The sequence below is a fragment of the Carassius auratus genome, chromosome 34 (genome assembly GCF_003368295.1).
Source record: "Carassius auratus strain Wakin chromosome 34, ASM336829v1, whole genome shotgun sequence".
In the NCBI taxonomy this organism is placed as follows: domain Eukaryota; kingdom Metazoa; phylum Chordata; class Actinopteri; order Cypriniformes; family Cyprinidae; genus Carassius; species Carassius auratus.
Window position 1 is genome coordinate 9297633 of NC_039276.1, and position 19813 is coordinate 9317445.

At 36.8% G+C, this 19813-nt stretch overlaps 1 protein-coding gene across 3 annotated transcripts; it reads left to right on the forward strand.

Moving 5' to 3' along the window:
• The first annotated feature begins 1654 nt into the window (after positions 1-1654).
• LOC113053099 (immunoglobulin-like domain-containing receptor 2) lies at positions 1655-18999 on the forward strand. Of its 3 annotated transcripts, none has more exons than XM_026217791.1 (9): positions 1655-1803; positions 5144-5473; positions 6374-6493; positions 9557-9613; positions 14744-14890; positions 14974-15147; positions 16266-16467; positions 16806-17466; positions 18309-18999. In XM_026217791.1, exons 1-9 carry the CDS (start codon positions 1758-1760, stop codon positions 18342-18344), a joined length of 1773 nt encoding a protein of 590 aa, XP_026073576.1. In that variant the 5' UTR covers positions 1655-1757; the 3' UTR covers positions 18345-18999. The 3 variants fall into 3 exon arrangements, with proteins under 3 accessions (XP_026073576.1, XP_026073578.1, XP_026073579.1); XM_026217793.1 differs by having other exon boundaries at positions 16269-16467; XM_026217794.1 differs by lacking the exon at positions 9557-9613.
• The last annotated feature ends 814 nt before the right edge of the window (positions 19000-19813 follow it).

The window sequence follows — 19813 nt, forward strand, 5'->3', positions numbered from 1 at the left end:
AGAAAAGTCCATATATCTTTACACGCTGAGTAGAATCCTTCTCAAATGTTGAATGAATTTCTTAATGATTTTTTTTTTTTTACAGTTGCACCATCACAACCCAGTTGTAAGGTAGTAGGCACAGCAGAATATGGACACAATATTAGCCTAACCTGTGTCTCTGAGGAGGGCTCGCCTACATACAAATGGGAGAGATATGATGTCAAAAATGCCCCGAGTAATTTCTATCAAAACCTACTTCAGTGAACTAGCGTAATTACATATTTTGTCTCTCTGTGCTATAATTTGAACATTATTTTGTGTAACAGAGGATGAAGTTCTGTCTCTGGTCAATGTATCCATGTCAACCAATAAGGTCGGCTCAGCCAAATGTAACATGACATTGTAATGCCACGTGAGTATCGCCACATTTGCCTTTTTTCTTGCTTTTTAAGGTGATAAAGTGGTTTACCTTTTAGGTTTATTGGATTCAGTTTACCAGTTATTTTACCATGTTTTGATATAAAAAATCTTGATACTATAGCTTAATGTCAGCATGACAGTTGACTTGATTTACAGTGTACACACTCAACAGTTTATGATATTCCAACACACTCTCATGAAAATTCTCAACTATTATATGTTTTGGTGAGTAAAATGATGGCTAATTCATGTGAAATCATATTATTTTAATTCCTGGTTTCATATGATCTGCTTACAGACTTCGGATGGTAAGATTCAGGGTGGACCTTCATGCTTACAATTTAGGTTTACTGGTATTTTGATGCGTGCCAGTATCAGTATAACAGTATAAAGTTTAATGTGTGAAATATTGACCTCAGAAGACTTCTGACTGATTTTCATTTCCACGTATTTTTTTGTCTTTTACAGCTTCTATGAATCTTGCCACTTTAGACATTGTTGCTGGTTGTATTGCTGGAGTTCAGTGCTCATAATAGTCATCATCTGCTGCAGCCGCAAATGGAAACAGAAACCAAAATACTCTGAAATACTATGAAATTTCCATTTTGGGGTGAAGTATCAGTTTAAGATTAGTATGATGATTGATTTGATCGGTGAAGAAGCATTGAATTATTATGACCACCACCAAAATAAACCTCAATATAATCATCCTTTTTGATTTCCTGTTTTATTTGGATTTCATAGAATTTACAGCACAAATATGTTTTGGTATGTCTGTTAGCTGAAGTAATTACTTGACGTTTCTATTCTGACTATTCCTCTGAATCATTTATTTATTCAGATATTTTATAGGGTTCACAATGATGGGTAAATACACATTAATGTAAACTACCCTCTTTTAAGAATACTTTTTGTACGTTTTTGTAGCCTACATTTACACGGTGAGAACGAACTGATGCAAAGACATAAAGCATAATAAACACACACTTGAATTCAAACTTGAGGTCTTAAAAATCCTCCCCCCCTGCATTGGTTTTCTGACGGACACATCTACTCTTGAAAATCGGGAGACTGTTTCAGTGTCTCTTGTATAGAGTTGTTTCTCATATTTGTTTGACATCCATTTCATTGAGTGCAAAAAATTCACTTGTTTTTTTTTTTCAAAGAGCCGTTTAGGACTTCTAAATATTTTAGTTTTTAGTTTTAAATTTTCACAGTTGTTTAGTTGTTTCCCCCTTCAGTAAAGTGGTACAGTCCGCTCATTCTGAGCAGCGCCACAGACAGAGATGAAGCGAATAACAGTCCGGGAGAAGATGGACTACATACCTGTAAACTAAACCGCACTAAACTGGATCATGGTTTTGTTACACGGATTCTGGATTCTATACATACTATTTTCACGTGAGTTATTAATCTGCATTCTATTTGGTCGCGATATACAAATATAGAAAACTGGAACAGCTAAAGCAACAGGTTGAGAGCTTAGAAAACCCTGAGCCCGACTTTATTTTTAGATCGATCACGGGTCCTTGTGACAGATTTGACTATTGTCCATTTTCATTTAAAACTGACAATGCATTCACAATTTAAATTTTTTTTAAATTAAATTATATATTTATTTTTTACACTTTTTATTATTAAATTACTTAAGTTACATTTAAAAGTTTTACAAGTTTCAAGTTGTTAAAATGATTACTGATTTAAATCAATATAATTATTCATCTTTATCAATGATTATTATAAAATTATTATAAAGTGTAATGTATAAAAGGGACTTCACAGCTCTTTAATCATAGAGCATAGACAAACATTTAAACTGTTTAATTGTGGGAGAGAATTGAAGGAAGTGCTGCTGAAATGTGTGTCAGGGAGTGCAGCTGCATTATATCAGTACTTGGATAGATGGATGCAACAAAACAATATATGATGATTGTAGTAGTAGTAGTAGTAGTAGTAGTAGTAGCCCTTTATTGTCACCAGTCACAAGTACCAGCGAAATTAGCCATCAACCTGTCCATACATACACATACAATATAACAAGGGGGTAGACAGGACAGGAAGACAGCATAACATTAGTGAAGTGAGGAGAAAAAAAACAACACCCAGACTTTGCTCCTTTGGGAATACAGTGTGAGAACACGAAAAACACCTCAGCAACAAAAAGCACATAATCAATACAAACACATGACTTTGCAACTGGGGACGGAAATTGGGGGGGTCATGGTTATCCAGTTTTATGAGCGTTTCAGTGTTCAACTCTTTGAACTAAACCTAAAAAAATCCCTCTCAGTGAAGAGAATGTGTGAATATGTATAAATATTTTAGGGAAACATTATTTTGAGTTGGTAAAGAGCTGAATACTATTTTCAGTAACACCTGCCTGTAATAGTTTAGTTAGCATCAGCAATTAATTAACACATATAATTAGGTAAAGTTGTCTTCTCCTAACGGCTTGTTTTAAATCTCTAACCTAATTGGGTGTTCATGGATGACCGAATCAATGAGTTTACCTCATTGGTGGGACCTCAACATCCCCCTCCTTCACTGAGCCTTAGTGGGTGGGGGTTCACCATAATGCCAAACAATAAGTCAAACAGGCAACAGAGAGGACAAAAGGAGGACCCCATCTACCCTGAACGGAGCATTAATGAACGTATTCTAGAATTCTCGCCTCCATTCCCCTCAGCAACACGATCATTCTCAAGTACAGTTGGAAAATTCACAGGAAGTTGCTCCATTTCCTCTACGTCAACAATGAATGAGTAAAGATCTCATCCACACATCTGTGGTGACTGGCTGTTGTATATTTTTATGCTGTGTGCGCTCCACCCTTTGAAGAGAATTAGAGTAGCTATCTCTTTGTTTGTGGGAGAGACCTCCTCCCTACTTGTTCTCAACTTGATCTGTTGTAAGAGTTTTCTCAGAATATTTCGGTTTCAACACCCTAATCCATTCAGACAGTAAGAGACGGTGATGTATCTCCAAAAAATGACAGCCCCCACCTCTCTGCACCCCCTGCCTAGCATGGAATTTAACTTGCTGTACTCACACGCCCTTCTTTCTTTCTCACTCTGTGTTTTTCACATCAGCAGATCCTCCTTTTGGCTGCTGCTTCTGATTTTGTCCAGCTTTCTGTTCTATAATCTCCCACACAAGGCTGGACAAACACACTCTTTCAGGCTTAGAAACACACACACACACACACACACACAATTGCTGACTGACTGGATCCAGATGTTTTTAGGCATTGGTTTTCAGGTCAGCTCACCTTGTAATCTTTAGCTGATAAAGTGAATGGTGTGACTAAGCATTCTCAAAAGCAAATTCTGTTTTTCTTTTCTTTTTTTGGCCTAGACTGAGAAAGGGATTTTGGTAATAAACACATGCCTGTCTCTGACATTATGAAACATAGCATTACACTCAAACACCATAATACTAATCATGGACAGGTCAGTAGTCATTACAGTTAAAGCTGAAAGCTCACTGTATCTTGGAATTTGCATTGCTCTCTTTGCTCATGAGTGTGTTTGCTGTTCCCCTGAATTCTATGAAAAGGATACAGTTTTTTTCTAATTTATAAGCATTAGAGGCACAAAAAAACATTTACTTTTTTGATAACTCTCAGACATGAAGGAACACAACTGTCACTGGAGCAGTACCCTTTCAAAAGGAAGTAGTAAAATGCTATGCCTTTAAAATACTAATGTGTATTATCCTACAACATATTTAACCTACAACAAAAAGTAGCGTGTCAAATACTTAATATGGTTATTTAGTTTAGTTTCCAACAACTGAAATAAAAACGGTCATAATTTCGACATAATCTGTTGTAATAGTTTATTCAAAACTTTTATAATGGTCAGCTAATTTTAATGGCCAAAAACTTACACAATCATTCGGCAATAATTGTTACACAAGTCAGTAACATTACTGTACATCTACATCATGAGAGGAAGCCAAGTTAAGCATTTTAATGAATAAATTAAAAAATTTATATCAATGTTTTACATAAATTTTCAAGCTCGACCTTCAGTACTGTTACCCAAGTTATCGCAAAACAAATATAAGTTTATCAGTTACTAAAAACTAAAATTTTCAGAGTTCTGACATAGTTTTTGCTTGTATTTATTTATTTATTTTTTATATTTTTTATTTGCCGGAAAATAACCACACAAAACAGAGGGACATCTAGGTGTCTCAGACTTAACTGGGTTGCAAAAAAAAAAAGAAGAATTTCTTAATTCTAACTGTCTTAACGGTTTCATAAAAGCCATTATGAATTTGCAATACAAATATACCTTTTGCAAATTCTTCATATCTCAGCTTCCTGTCCGGTGCTCTACACATGGGCTAGAAAACACTACATGACTTGTAGCTATCCATCATACACTTGCTGAGCTTATAAACCGTTACAGAGATAAACTAGCCATCAGACACTAAACGACTGAGGATCACAGACTTTTCAAACTGTTCCAAACACAACAAACTCACGCCTCGTAACTAGGAGATGCATGACAAATTAAAAAAACAATATGTGATTTCCTCCAACTGGATAGAGACACAGTCAGAAGCTAATAAATTAAAGTCTGTGCATATCATACCCACAGGTTTCTGGCAAAATCTGCAGACTAGCCTTGACTTTCATAAACTAGTGTCAACATGTGTTGTGTATTCCAGCCTTAAGTGTAATTGTGTTACTGTCATCCAATAATGTTTTTTTCTCAATCTCTTTCTGGCACAGTGCAAAGTTGCAATGGTGTACAGGTGATTGTGAAAGATGAGAAGAAGTTCGCCATGCTGTTCAGCTCCATCGTTCTTCCATGTCATTACACAACCCACTCCTCCCAAACCGCCGTGGTGCAGTGGTGGTACAAGTCCTACTGTACAGACCGTACTCGGGATTCCTTCACATTTCCAGAGTCCCTGGGGGTCCGTGTATCTGATCTGGGAGCCTCTTCTCATCTGGACTGCTCTGACAACAGCCGCACAGTCCGCGTAGTGGCTTCAGCACAGGGATCTTCCATGACATTAGCAGAGCACTACAAAGGAAGAGACATCTCCATCATTAACAGTAATGTGTTTCTGCTGCCTTAAAACGTTTTTTGTTTTGTTTGTTGTTTTTGAAGAGGTTGAGCTTGAGTGAAGGTGAAGTTCAATCAAATATGAGGCAGAATATTGAATTTGATCATAACCTTATAAACATTTCGGTGTTTTGAGAGCAATTAGCTTCACAAAATGATGACATAAGTCAGCTGGAAAGTTAAATTCCAAACTTAATGACTGTGAACTTGAGGGGAACTAATTCATACAGCCACAAATATTGGGATTCAGTTGGTTAAAAGTAACTGTGAAATGACATCAGTTCTGAGAAAATGTCTGGCATAATTGGTTTGCAGATGCTACTTATTTTATATTTATTTTTAATGCAATGACATTCATAAACTGATATTTAACTGTGGCTTAATGGTCCAAATACTTCTTGGGGCCACAGTGTAATAAAATCATCTTGCTATGTTATTACATTTTGAGCCTGCTCTATTCTCAAGTCTTGTGCATAATCCATCTCCCCCATAGGAAACCCAGCCGACTGTGCTGTGTTTTCGTGTTCTTAAATAGGGCTGTTTTTTTTCTAGGTCACACAATGGTCAGGGGGCTGGACCTCATAAAGGTCTCACAAAACACCCCCACAGCTTTCCTTATCAAACGCAAACACCCTCTCCTCTGACTTTAGTCATCAAAGCTCTCCCTCCTCCAGTCACCTCTCCAACAAAGACTACGATTGTCCTGACTAAATATTAAAGGAAGATAATGAGGATGAATGATGTCTTGTTCCTACTGATAAAAAAAATTTCAGCTAATATGTTTTTATGTTACTCTGGAAACCAAAAAACTAAGTACAAATATTAAAATTAGACAATTTCTCACCTACTATTAGCTCGGGTTATAACCAAATAATTTCTAAACTTTTCAGAAGCAGATCTCCGCATTGGACAGCTGCAGTGGGGCGACAGCGGTGTGTATTTCTGTAAGGTGGTCATTTCTGATGACCTGGAAGGGAGAAATGAAGGCCAGATGGAGCTACTGGTGCAGGGTGAGTCTCATGAGTGCATATCCTTCTCAAAAACTGAACCAGCACTGCAAAAAAGTCAGTTGATGTCTGTATAACATAGTTTCAGAAAAGTCTGAACTATTAAAAATGCTCGAAAAAGTGTCAGTGAACGCCATGCTTTAGGGACTCTCAATATTTGTGATTATTTACAGAGTTTCCTATAAAGATATCGACCTTGTTCTCCAAAAATGTTTACTTTTGTGTGTGCATGCTTGGTTACTGTGTCTAAATGATTGTTCGTGCCAATCCCAGTCTGAATTCCCGAGTGCACTTACAAGCGCTACCATGACAACAACTGTACAGCGCATGCCTCTCGACAGGGCTCCGATCCTTAATAAGAGACACCATTGTTCGTCAGACCAGGAAGACCTCACATATTTTACACGTCCTGGACAGGATCACTGTGGAGAGAAACAATTTGTTTGGTGCTGTGGGACTTACCCTAACAGCATTAGTTATTTCTGTGTCAGCTGGACACAGAACAAAACAAAGTCAGACGCCTCATGCCTGACAAAGAGTAAATAACTGACCGTTATCGGTGTGAGCAATATAAGCCACTTCTTAAGCCGTTTCCATGGGAACGAAGGGGGGTTTTAGGGGCCAGGGGATGCCAGGTCCTTTTTCTTGAACAATAGTGTGAGGTAAAAATATATACTTTTAGAGGGTTAGCACTTACGCTGGAGGATCAGTGAGCGTGTTGTGTAGACACTAAGAAGTGGAGGAAGGCACCGCCCTCTTAGTAATTGAGATGTAATTGGTTTATGAAGTGGAGATTGTAATCTGGAGTATTTAGTGGTTTCATCAAACTTGCTGTGTAGTCATGTTTTATTTGCAGCTTAGCTCTCGCTTGTTAGTGGTGGATGCCTTGGAAAGCAACACTATTATTATTTAGGATCAGGGATTGCACTGTGAAAATTAACAGTATTTAACAGTAATTTCTTACACTACTATATTCAGAATTCAGTCAAACTAATGAATACAGTTTTACTGTAAAATCAAAACATCAAACAAAACTCAACTCTTTAGAATAATAACCCTCTCTTTTTTTTCTTTTTTTTTTCAAATTGTTGTCTTGCCAAGGAGGTGACCACATTTTCTGTGGAAATAAGTAGGTTATTATTCTAAACATTTAGAGCAACTGTAAGTTTTTTTAAAAACTTGAAATGTAAGTTTCAATTCAATCTGATGATACACTGCCTTCTAGTAAGGTGAATGCCTTCTGTTTCTTTTTCATGCTTCCCCTCAAACGTCTGTTGTGGGAGTATATAGTTTGTTGACTGGGTATGAAATATGATTGATTTAAGGGAGCAACAAATGCACTTGTAGAGCTATACACTGTAATTACAACAACAATATATTTATGAACACACAGCTAAACTACCCCTATGAGTCTGATAATAACTTGCAGTCTACACTACACAGCTTGCCTTCCCCTATATCTCCGCCTGTCTCTCTCTCTCTCTTCACTTCTCTACCTCTCTTTGTGAGATCCCCTTTACTCTCAGGTTACGGTTGGTTTAATGACTGTAACCGAGGAGTAGAGGTGTTGGATATTATTCCTCTTCCTGTATGCCAGCTCAGCACTTCCTGTCACCGGGGCCAGTTAAGGCGGTGAGAATGCGCTTTATTTCTGGCGGCTTGCCAGTCATTGAAAAGGTACGCTCAGTGTAAAATAGACTTTACATCTAAAGCCACCCCTTCATTTGTCTCTAAGGGAAGGTGTTTGGTTATTAAGGTTATTGCACAGTGCTCTGGGACACCTTTTAATTTCAACAATGCCAGCATTGTCTCAGTGGTGATGACGTACACTTGGCCTTGTCCCCCTTTCAGGTTGGTTAATGAGGCTGTGTGATTAATAAGTCCCCCATATTCCTCCACTGAATCCTGCTGAAGGCCCCTCTACTTCATCTCTTTCTGTTAGTGAACCTGATCTGAGCTTGGGCCAGATATAAATACTGAACGAATGCACACATCTACATTAGTATAAGCCCTGGGAACCAGCAACATGTTAACATATCATTACTGTCATTCATTTCAAATGAAGTATAGTTCAAATCTATTCATTTATTTACTGGCATATCGCTTGAGACGTACAGTACTAAAGTTTACAGTAGCCCTGCTGTCAATATTTCCATTTTAGCACAATCAGATAGACTTAAGTATAACTTTAGTTGGACTTCACCACTTGTCCAAATACCCACACCTCCGATCTTGGGCACTTGATAGCGCGACCTGGCGACAGGAAGTAAGTGAGCAAGACTGTCCAGATCTTAAAAACTCCAAAGCGCAAAGCCTTTAATACCACTCCAGACCAGTATTCAAGGCTTAGTGTATCCCATCATGCATCATGTTGTGGAAATAAATTGCAAAATAAGATTGCAAAATAAGATTGCAAGAGGTCACGGAAATCTTTCCTATGTAAGTTAAATATGAATAATAATTAGATATTACATATAATTTGGTAGTAAAACAAAGTGCTACATGTTTTATTGCTGCATATATTTATATTTATATATATATGTATATTTATTTTGTACAACATTTGGAACTGCTTTTTAGCACTTCATTAGAAGCACCACAAATAAAAATTGTCATGTTATACAGTAGGGACTACTGAACAGACATTTAGAAGTTGATTTTTAAATGCAAAGAATGTAAAATTAAAATTAAAATAAAGCCATGTAAACAATTGCATTTTTACAGTACTATATAAGTGTGTCCCATCAGGTAATGAAAAGTTTGACACACACTTGTGGTCTTCATCCTCACTTAAACACTTTGGGCAAATACCGCAAAGTGTGGGTATTTGGACAATGCCTTTGTTTTATACTTTTGCATTTGATTTATTCTCTGAACCAACAAAAAAGCCAATCATGTTTAAACCAAAAATTAAGTTTTCCTAACAGCTTTCACCGTACAGTCACTAACAGAGTAACTTTTTCATAATAACACAGAGCATTTAAGCATTTACCCACGAGCCTAAACTTTGAACTTTCACTTGCTGCCCACTGCTGCTGTTTATGTCTGATCTTCTCCTTCCTCCAGGTAGGACAGGTGTGCTGGATGACATCCTGCCTGAGTTTGATTTGGAGATTATGCCAGGTACGCCTGCCATACCTTTTTCTCCCCCTGTCCTTTTTAGTGGGTGCTCTCACACAGGTCCTTTTCAGTTACCTGCTTTATCTTCTGCTGCGATCAGCAAACTCCAAAATGCTCCAATCTGATCTGTTACCTCTTAAAAAAAGGACAGATCAGTTAATGATGTTGTATAACATTATTGCACATTATATATAGCCCACTGCATAACTTCAAGTAATTAATCACATGATTGTTGCTTTTTATGGAAAGTAACACATTAGTTACTTTTACATCTCACCCTCTACCGAAACTTTCTGTCTTTCAGAATGCTAGCAGTGTTTCTTGCCATTTTTATATTTTATTTTAAGCCACTTACATTAAAGACAGCTTAACCGATTATAATGGTAGTGATTGTTTTGCTGCATTGTATCATGCAGCTTGCTTGCAGGTCAGGCTCGCTGTCACACACGCATTCACTGTAGAGATCTTTACATCACTAAATTATAATGAAATAGAGGTTTTCAACTGTATTTCATGGTGAAAAGAATAGGTAAATAAAAAAATAACATTTACTGTAATTATTATTTTACAAATGAAAATTGTATTTTGTTAGGTTGTACAAATTCAGGTTTTCTGATCTTGACATTGCTTCTTCCAACCCCAGAATCGATGATGTGCAAGTGTTTCTGCACTTTGCAGTAAAGAAGTCATATTTTACTTATATTTGCAGTCTAAACTTAACTCAATGTGATAAAAGAGGCAGCGTATCAAAAAATAATAGCAGAAAAAAAAGCATTTCCATTGAGTTGTCAAAAACATGCAGTGTGACCAGTGTAGCCGCCAACAAATTACTATAATAAAGTGGTTCTCTTAGTGAATCAAAAACATGCAGCAGAATTCACGGACAAATGACACTTATGAACTGGTCTTTTTTAATCATGAACTCCGTTAAAGGGTTTACAAGTTGAATCATTTTGATGGATATGTCAGAGCGGTTCTTTAGCTTCAATTTCTATATTTTATATATATATATAAAGGGGTCATATGATTGAATTTCAATATTTCCTGTGTTACAAGTGTTACACGCTCTTGGTTCATGAAGAAGATCTGTAAAATTGCAAAGACTAAAGTCTCAAATCAAAAGAGATATTCTTTATCAAAGTTAAGACTGTCACGTCCCCCTAAAATGGCTCATTCAAACACGCCCCCACATATCTATGTCACCATATGGAAATATTTGCGTAATGCCGCCCAAAAGTTCTCGCAAAGAAGGCGTGGTTTTAGTAACTGCAGTTAGCGTTGAAGCAGTCATGTCAAGGAAGATGCTGTGTGTATCTATGTGAAAGCAAAAGCACTTTATTTGGTCTTCTGAAAGTAGATGTATAAAGGAATCTTTAAGATTACTAACAACAGAAAAACAACACATTTTATGGATGACCGTTTCATGAACCTAGGAGAGAAGGGTAATTCTGACTTTGCTATGACAATCTGGTGCTTCTAAATCTGCATCTATAAATATGTGACGGTCACACAGTGGAGTCAGCTGTCTTAAACGTCAGTGGCTTGTGTACCTCAAACACATACAAGCTTCATCACTGTCTGTCACAACACTCTGTTCCCCTTTCGGGTTTGAACTGATGGTAAAACTACATTTCTTTCTTTACATTTATTTTGAAAGATGAAGCGTGCAATTGTTGAAAGGGGTGTTTCATTTACAACAATTTTTTGCGGCGTTCGGCCAATCACAACGCGCTGGGTCAGTTGCCCAATCAGAGCAGACTGCACTTGTCGGTAGGAGTTACTTTGTAGAAAACGATGTGTTTGAGAGGGGCGGGGCATAGAGAATCTACAATAATGTACAGTATTTGTTAAATAATAGTGTGTTTTTTTAAACATTAAAGCATGTAAACATGCTGTTACATCAAATACACAAAATAATGATCTTTTAAAAAGCATCATATGACCCCTTAAATAGACTTTTCACTAGGGCTGTGAATCTTTGGCAAGGCATCGATTCAATTCGATTACGATTCATAGGTTTTCGATTCGATTCAAGAACGATTTTTGCAAATTTAGAACGATTCAATTCGATTCAATTCACAATTAAATTCGATTCGATTATAACAGTTCGATTCTGCATTCTTTAAGTGCATTCACAGGACTATTTAAATGCTTCTACTAAATTCTTTAAATGCTTAGTCAGGGGGCAAATTATAGTAGCATTTATGGTTAGAACCATAGGTTAGAAAAAAAAAAAAAAAACGTTTGTCCATTGTTAAATGCTAGTTTAATGATGCGACATGGCATATGTAAAAATGTATGTAAGCCAAGTTTTTAAAAAAGAGCTTAAAGAGTATTATGTATAAGCTAACATTTTTTCACACCAGGGGCGTAGCCATAATTTCAGAAGTGACATAAATGTCAAATACAATCATTTTATGTATGAAGCCTATATAATAATAATAATATATATTTTATATACTAGGCTACATTTAATTAGCAATTATTTACATTTTCTGCACAGAATAAGGTAGAAAATATACTTTATAGTTTCTGTACTGTAATAAATATCAATTAGCACTGCATCATTCATAAATTCTTTGGGTCTCATTCATGAAACATTCGTAAATATACTAGTAAATATCTGAGTGATTTGCGCGTAAAGAGAACTTCCCGAAAACTCTTCTCCTGATTCACAAAAACTTCGTAAACGTCAGATGTGATAGTGAAATGTGTGTGTGTGTTAATGAATTCCAATCAGTCGTAAATGGGACGCGCGTGCACGCTCACTCTCAATTACCATAAATCACGCCCATTAAATCCGACTGACAACTATATATGAGCATCATATTATGACACCAAACGAAGGATTTCAACGTCTTCTCAAAAGCGACTGAAAAAGAAACATTTCTCAGCTGCAAAAATTGAAGTTTTATTATCAGAAGTTCATTCAAAACGCCACATTAAATTTTTCAAGCGTACTAGTGGCTTATGAGGTCCTAAAAAAGGAAGTTTGGAAGCACATTACAGATCCTATTACTGGCTCTCATAATAAAAGTTAAAAGAAAAACCTTATGTAATTTATATATATAATATTTTTTTTTCAAAATGCTGTGTAAATATGTACCCGATTAAGGTGAATTAAAATGCAGCCGTATTAATGAGCAAAACGTTCAGACGTTAAATGCACTATTTACGCGTGGCTGGGAGCAGGTGTAGATTTCTTTCGTACCAACTAACATTTGGAAAATACGAACGTTTTAATGAATCCGAAAATTTACGCCAAAACCACTTTACACGCGATTTACACAAAAATTCGTTCTGCTCGTGTTTCATGAATGAGACCCATTGTGTTTTTTTTTTTTAGTTTCATCAGTTCATTCTGCTTTTATTCAGTTTAGCTGCAGATATAGCCTGGCACGTCTATGAGAGCGAGATCACTTCTCTTTCAGTGTGAAAACGTCTTCATCTCTATTTAACTTTTCCTCTCCATCAGCTAATGATTCTGAGAGAAAACGCGCCAGATGTCTATTTGCTAATGAAACAAACACTACTTTCATGCATCTGATGAATCAGATAAATCAGATAAATCTTGCGCTCTTGTTTCAAGGTCATTGTTAATGCTGTGGTTAATTTTAAAAGTTTCCTTCATATATTCGGTTCATCCACATTGTTTAAAAACATTTATCATTTAATGGATCTGTGCGTATGATTTAGACACTTACATTTCTGCTCCGTCCATGCAATAAATACAGCTGTCGACAGCTCCGGCACTGGCCTATAGATCACACGTAAGCTGCGTCAGAGACAAACAGTGCACAAGCGCAACCTGTGACTGTCTCATCAAGCGGTAAACAGTGGAGCGCGTGAAGGACAGATAAGAGGCACGATTCACGAACCCTCTTAAAGGTCTCCATTAATTCGTGCATGTAGTAATTTAATGTGTATACATTTTGAAAGCATTGAATCGCTATAGAAATTGCGATTCATTCGATTCTTAGCATTTTGAATTGATTTGCTGTCCAAGATCGGGCGATTCACGATTCAAAAATCATGTTTCAAGATCGATGCATATGAATCGATAGGGTTTGTAATCGATGCATCGAGAAAACGAGTGAATCTTTACACCCCTATTTTTCACCCATTTTCTCCATGTCTCCAGTTATCTTTCACTAATTTTATTCATTCGTTCCCAAAGTCACCTTGAATGTTGAATTTTCAATACAGCTGAGAACATCACATAAGCTAACATAAATTGATGTTGATTTTGCTAAAAAATATTTACTCACCATTATAGTGATTAGTGTTCCCTTTGGTTGGGCACTTCATTTATGTTTCTATAAATTTCTTCTTGTTGATGCAGCAATGCATCATGATGAAGTCAGAGTTATTTGATTTAAAGAGAAGAAAAGTAATAAATATATATATTTAATTTTTTTTGCTTTCAGGACACAACTTTGTATAATGACGGGGGTATGACACAGGTATTACAAGGAGAGGGTGACTTATGAGGACATAACCCATGTCCCCATTTTTAAAACGCTTATAAACCATACAGAATGAGTTTTTTAAGAAAGTAAAAATGCACAAAGTTGCCTGTGAGGGTTAGTGTTAGGTGTAGGGTTGGTGTAGGGCCATAGAATATACAGTTTGTACAGTATAAAAACCATTACGCCTATGGGATGTCCCCACTTTTCACAAAAACAAACGTGTGTGTGTGTAAATTAACTGCAAAGTTTACGCTCTGTTGCTATTTAACATATTATTCAGAGCATAAAGAACATTAAACTTAAATATCAAATCTGTATTTATTTTTTTTGACACCCAGTCCTGGTATTATGGTGTAAATCTGAAAACAAAAATTTCAACTTTTAAGTAGTTTGATCTTCGGTAAGTACTCAGAGGCATATAATTATGAACATATTGAAGTGTATCTGTGTTGAATAAGAGGTCAGTAATGTATACTGTTGGAATTTTAACACCACACCCAGAGGAAATTCATCATTAGTCCTTAGACGCTCTCCCTTGTGGTTGATCAGGATCAGAGACAAATCCTGTGTGCAAAAATGATTTCAGGACAGCACTTCCTTCAGGATCTGCTTTTGTCACGGAAACCAAGTTTCCTGATGAGTCTTTTTTTTGTCTCCCCTTTAGAGTGGGTATTTGTAGGAGTTGTGGTCCTTGGTAGTGTTCTCTTTCTGTTGCTGGTTGGGATCTGCTGGTGCCAATGTTGCCCTCACTCCTGTTGTTGTTATGTACGCTGCTGCTGCTGTCCTGATACATGTTGCTGTCCAAAGCACTGTGAGTACACAAACACATACATACATACTACAGACACTGCCCATATTCACAACCTGAAAAAGCATTCTCATTTGCCTTCAAAGTATATGAAGCAGGGAAGATGGCAAAGAGTGGCCAACCTCCTCAGATTGCCATGTATCATCCTTACTACGTTCCTGGTGTTCCTGTGGTTCCTGTAGTTCCATCAGCCGCACCATCCATCATTCAACCCAAGTTGTCTACAGTGTCTCGTTCAGTAGAAAACAATATAGCTGGAAGTAAGTGACAACTTAACTACATAGGACTGAATCAAGTCTGCATCATCAAACTCTAAACAAACTCAACTAATATCATGTAGAGTTGCACTGTAACTTTCATCTAAGGTTGTCCAGGGTATTTAATATTTTTTAAGGAATTGTGGTTAGATGAGATGAGAGTGCTTGCTGTATTTAAGTATGTGAACATGAGCTGATGGCAGTAGACAAATATTTGGAAATAGAATTTTAATTGAAGTTCTAAAGATACTGACAGTGGAACAAGCTTGCTTTGTGAAAGAAGCAGTTGTGTGTTGTTTATGACGATGGTGAATAGTTTCACAATAAATGTGTGTATTAAAACCATTTTATATAAAAATTAATATAGCTGTTTATTGGCCAGTTTATTTATTCACATATATATTTTTAATTAATATACTGTACTGATTCCCCAAATTATTTTTATGTGGCACTTCTCATGCTCCATAGTTATACTGGCTGAGCTGGATTGCAGGTGGTATGTAAATAAGACAGGGTTTTGTACTATGGCAGGCTAAATGGTAGCAGGTTAGTGAATTAACCTCAGAATGCAAAAATTGCATAAATACAGTGTGCAATAATCTAAAACTCTTTGTGCATGCTTCTGTAAAGCCTGTGTGTGCACTGTGAATTTAAACACTCCTGAATGAACCTGCCTTTTACATTAAAAGGCATGTTTTTACTTTAAAAACTTAAAGGGATCGTTCATTCTCAAATAATTAAAATTCAGTCATCATTTACCTTCATGTCATTCCAAACCTGTATTTTTTTTTAATCTTTTTTGAAATACACCAAAAACATGATATCGTAAAAGATGTTACAGTTTTTTTTTTTTTTTTTTTGTCCATACTCTGAAAGAATGTTGTTGATCACAGATTTTCCCTTTTGAAATACATCTGCGATTGTGCATGCTTCTAGAAAGTCCATGATAACAGCAGGTGTTCCTGTGGCTTAGTGGTAGCAGCGCAAAAGGTTGTGGGTTTGATTCCCAGGGTACACACATACTGGTAAAAAGAAATGTATAGCCTGAATGCACTGTAAGTCACTTTGGATAAAAGCGTCTGCTATATGCATAAATGTAAATAATGATGTCATTGTGTCAGCAGCTGACAGCCTATCAGAACTGAGCTCTCTGCATGATGGTGACACAGACTTCAGACAGACCTATCGGCAGGTCCAGAGGAAGGCACTACCACCCATCAGTGACCACATGGAAGAGCCACATATCCGAATAGCATCGACCGGTCACGGGTTTCCGCCCTCACACTATCAGAGCAATCACTCTCTGGATGAACATGAAAACAGGTACAGTATGTGTGCATGATCTAATTATTTAGCAAACTGAAGACACGAGAGAATTGTTTCTTTAGCCCCAAATCAGCATATTATCATTATTTCTGAAGGAACATGTGACACTGAAGACGGGAATAATGGCTGCTGAAAATTCAGATTTGACATCACAGAAATAAATTCAATTTTAAAATATATTAAATAGAAAGCAGTTATCTTAAATTGTAACAGTATTTCATTATATACTTGAGCATAAGAAAATTTTTTTCAAATACATTTAAAAAATCTTTCTAACCCCACACTTTTAAACTTTTAGTATATGTGTGCACTGATAATATCATGACTGTTTGCAGATGGAACTGCCGTTCTGAACACCTGCCCCGCAAAGCCTTTGATGCTAGGGGGCGCACAGGGTCACTAGATGAGCTGGAAGAGTTTGCTATATCATACGGCCCACACGGCCGTCGGAGAGGTGACTATCGTGGACCTCAGCGAGACTTTGAAATGGGTCCAAGGTCACGGGACCATCCCACGTCATACCGAGATGGGCCACGGTATTCTCGTGATGATGATGAGGATGACTGGCGTCGTAGAGGCTCACCACCTTCCCCACCAAAAAGGCGCAACACTGCTGACAGTGAGCGTTACCTTGCTCGTCAGAGGTCTTATGATGATACCTACCTGAACACTCTGCTGGAGCGCAAGGTTAGGGGCCATGGAGAGAGAGCTGGGAGGGCTGATGATGACAGCGACACACCCTCAAAAGGCAGTTCCAAGAAGAGCAATGACTGTTACAATAGCAGATCACCTAGCAACCGCACCGAGGAAGATGATCCTTTACCTCCGTACTCTGAAAGAGAAGCAGAGAGGTTTAGAAATGAGGAGCATATACGAAGGGAACGGTACAGGACTGCTGATCCTGCCATGCAGCCTTTTTCATACACACGTCCGGCCCATGGACTGTCCCATACGTTACATGAGCGCAGGGAGGATAGGGACAAACCCAGGAAACTGGTGAGTTACCTATAATCGTCTGCCCTGGTTTCTGTACATTGAAGGCTAGACAAAACTTCCTTCAAGCCTAAAAAGAAGAGACAATTGAGATTCAATTAAGGTGAAAAATAGTCTCAAATGGTAAAGTACAAAATACTCGAAAACAAGCTGTATCTTGTCAAAAAGCATAAAAGTTTGAGGTCAGTACACATTTTTTTATTATATTTATTGAGCAGGGTATGCATTAAACTGATGTAAAGTAACAGTAAAGACATTTATAATGTTACAAAAGATTTCTATTTCAAATAAATGCTGTTCTCTTTCATCAATATTAACCAGAACAACTGTGTTAACACTGAAGACTGGAGTAATGGCTCCTGAGAATACATCCTTGCCCTCACTGGAATAAATTGCATTTTAAAATATATTAAAATTTTGGTAATTATTTTAAATTGTAACAGCATTATTAGGAATATTACTGTTTTTACAGTCTTTTTGATCAAATAAATGCAGCCTTGGTGAGCATAAGATCATACTGACCCCAAACTTTTGAACAGCACTGTACTCTCATTTGTTTCCCAAAGAGGGACTCTAAATATGGAAATATTTTAACTGTATGGAATGTAAATTTTTTGTATGATAAAATGTAAATCCTATTTTTTACAAGAATGTATATAAATGAAAATCCGCTTTGAATTATCAAAGCAGGTAGGCAGGTTTTATGTGTTTTTGTTCCGTTTACCTGAATGTATCATAAATGGCATCACTAACTCTTTACTGCATTACACTGGCACACTAACAACGCATCTGCAAACGCATCATGCTAATGTGTCTAATATGTGGCTCTTGGTGTTTTTTAACAGACCACTCATCTAAGCAGAGACTCTCTAATTGTGTGACGTCGTCAAACTGAACTGACATCATACTAATATCCGTCCAGCTGAAGAGAAATGCCCCAGACACTAAGCATCAACCTGACAGAAAGACACATTTTATGCAGGAAACATGAACATGAAGAGCTTGGGAACTTTTGCTGGTCAAGGGCAAGAACATATTGTGTGTCTTTTTAATTTTATCTATTGATTTGTGTCTATGTGTCAAAAGAACTACTTTCTTAATTAGTCCTCAGACAAAAACTGCACAAACATTATGTCCAAAATGAGTTTGTGTTAAAATGAGATTCAAGTGCTATAACATTCCTTGATATTTCTTATGTCTTCAGTACTGTAATGGGACACTGTCTCTGATATTTCAATATTGCCATTGCCTTTATTTGCACTGTACTGTACTGTACATTTTTGTCAATTTCTATCAGTTGGGTCTTGAGGAAAGCATGAAAGACAATGCTTTTCATAATGTGCCAATTATTTGTATTCCACAGCTTTAAAATAATGATTTTAATATGAACACTTGCTGTCTTTTTTTTCCTGATAACCTCAGTATGTTTATGATAAAATATCCCTGTTCTTTATAATCTATATAAGGCATGTACACTTACCTCTTTTGTCTTGCTTCAACATACATAAAAAATAAATAAATAAATACAGTAAGGAATTTTTCAGTAGTACAGAATCTTGGGAATGCAGGAAACTGGACAGGACATGGAAAAGGAAAGGATGTTTCTTTCCAGGATAAGATTACAATACCAGGAAACATCTGATATGGGCCCTGACAGGTGTTAAGTGGTCAAACTTTACATTTAGAGCTCTGTATCTGTCACTTTTACATTGTGCTATAGTTGATAGTTAATAGTTGCACTTATTATTAACTATTTATAAAACATTTTCCTGTCAATAGGATGTTTATATTCTTTATAGCAACTTGTCATATTAAATGTGTGGTCACGTGTGATGGCAGTTTACAATAGTTTGCTTGAACACAACACAGCTCATTCAGAATTTAGTAAAAGTATAAATGACACAAAAACCGGACTAAAGCTGTGTTAGCACAGCCACAGGTATGTAGGAGGCAACGATACAGTGTTTAAGTTCTAACAACATTTATTAAGAATGTACCAAACGTTTTTTCTTTGCAGCTTCATAGTTCGCATCAGACAAATCTACTAGAAAGTGAGGTAAAATTGTTCACGTGCACGCGCACATCCCCAAACATACAGATCCCCGGTTGATCCATAACACCGGTAAGTGACGCCCCCTGGTGGTTAAATGTTAATACTGGCTCAAATATATTTTTTGTTATATCGAATAAAGTAAACAACGCATTGAACGTATTAATCCTTTAACTATGATCATTGATTCATATTAACAAACATAACAATGTGATAAGGATTCGATTTTGAACAGTAATCAATGAAAAATCCTATGACGTATTTCTCGGAGTTATGCACTTGTTGGTGGGTGGAGTCTGT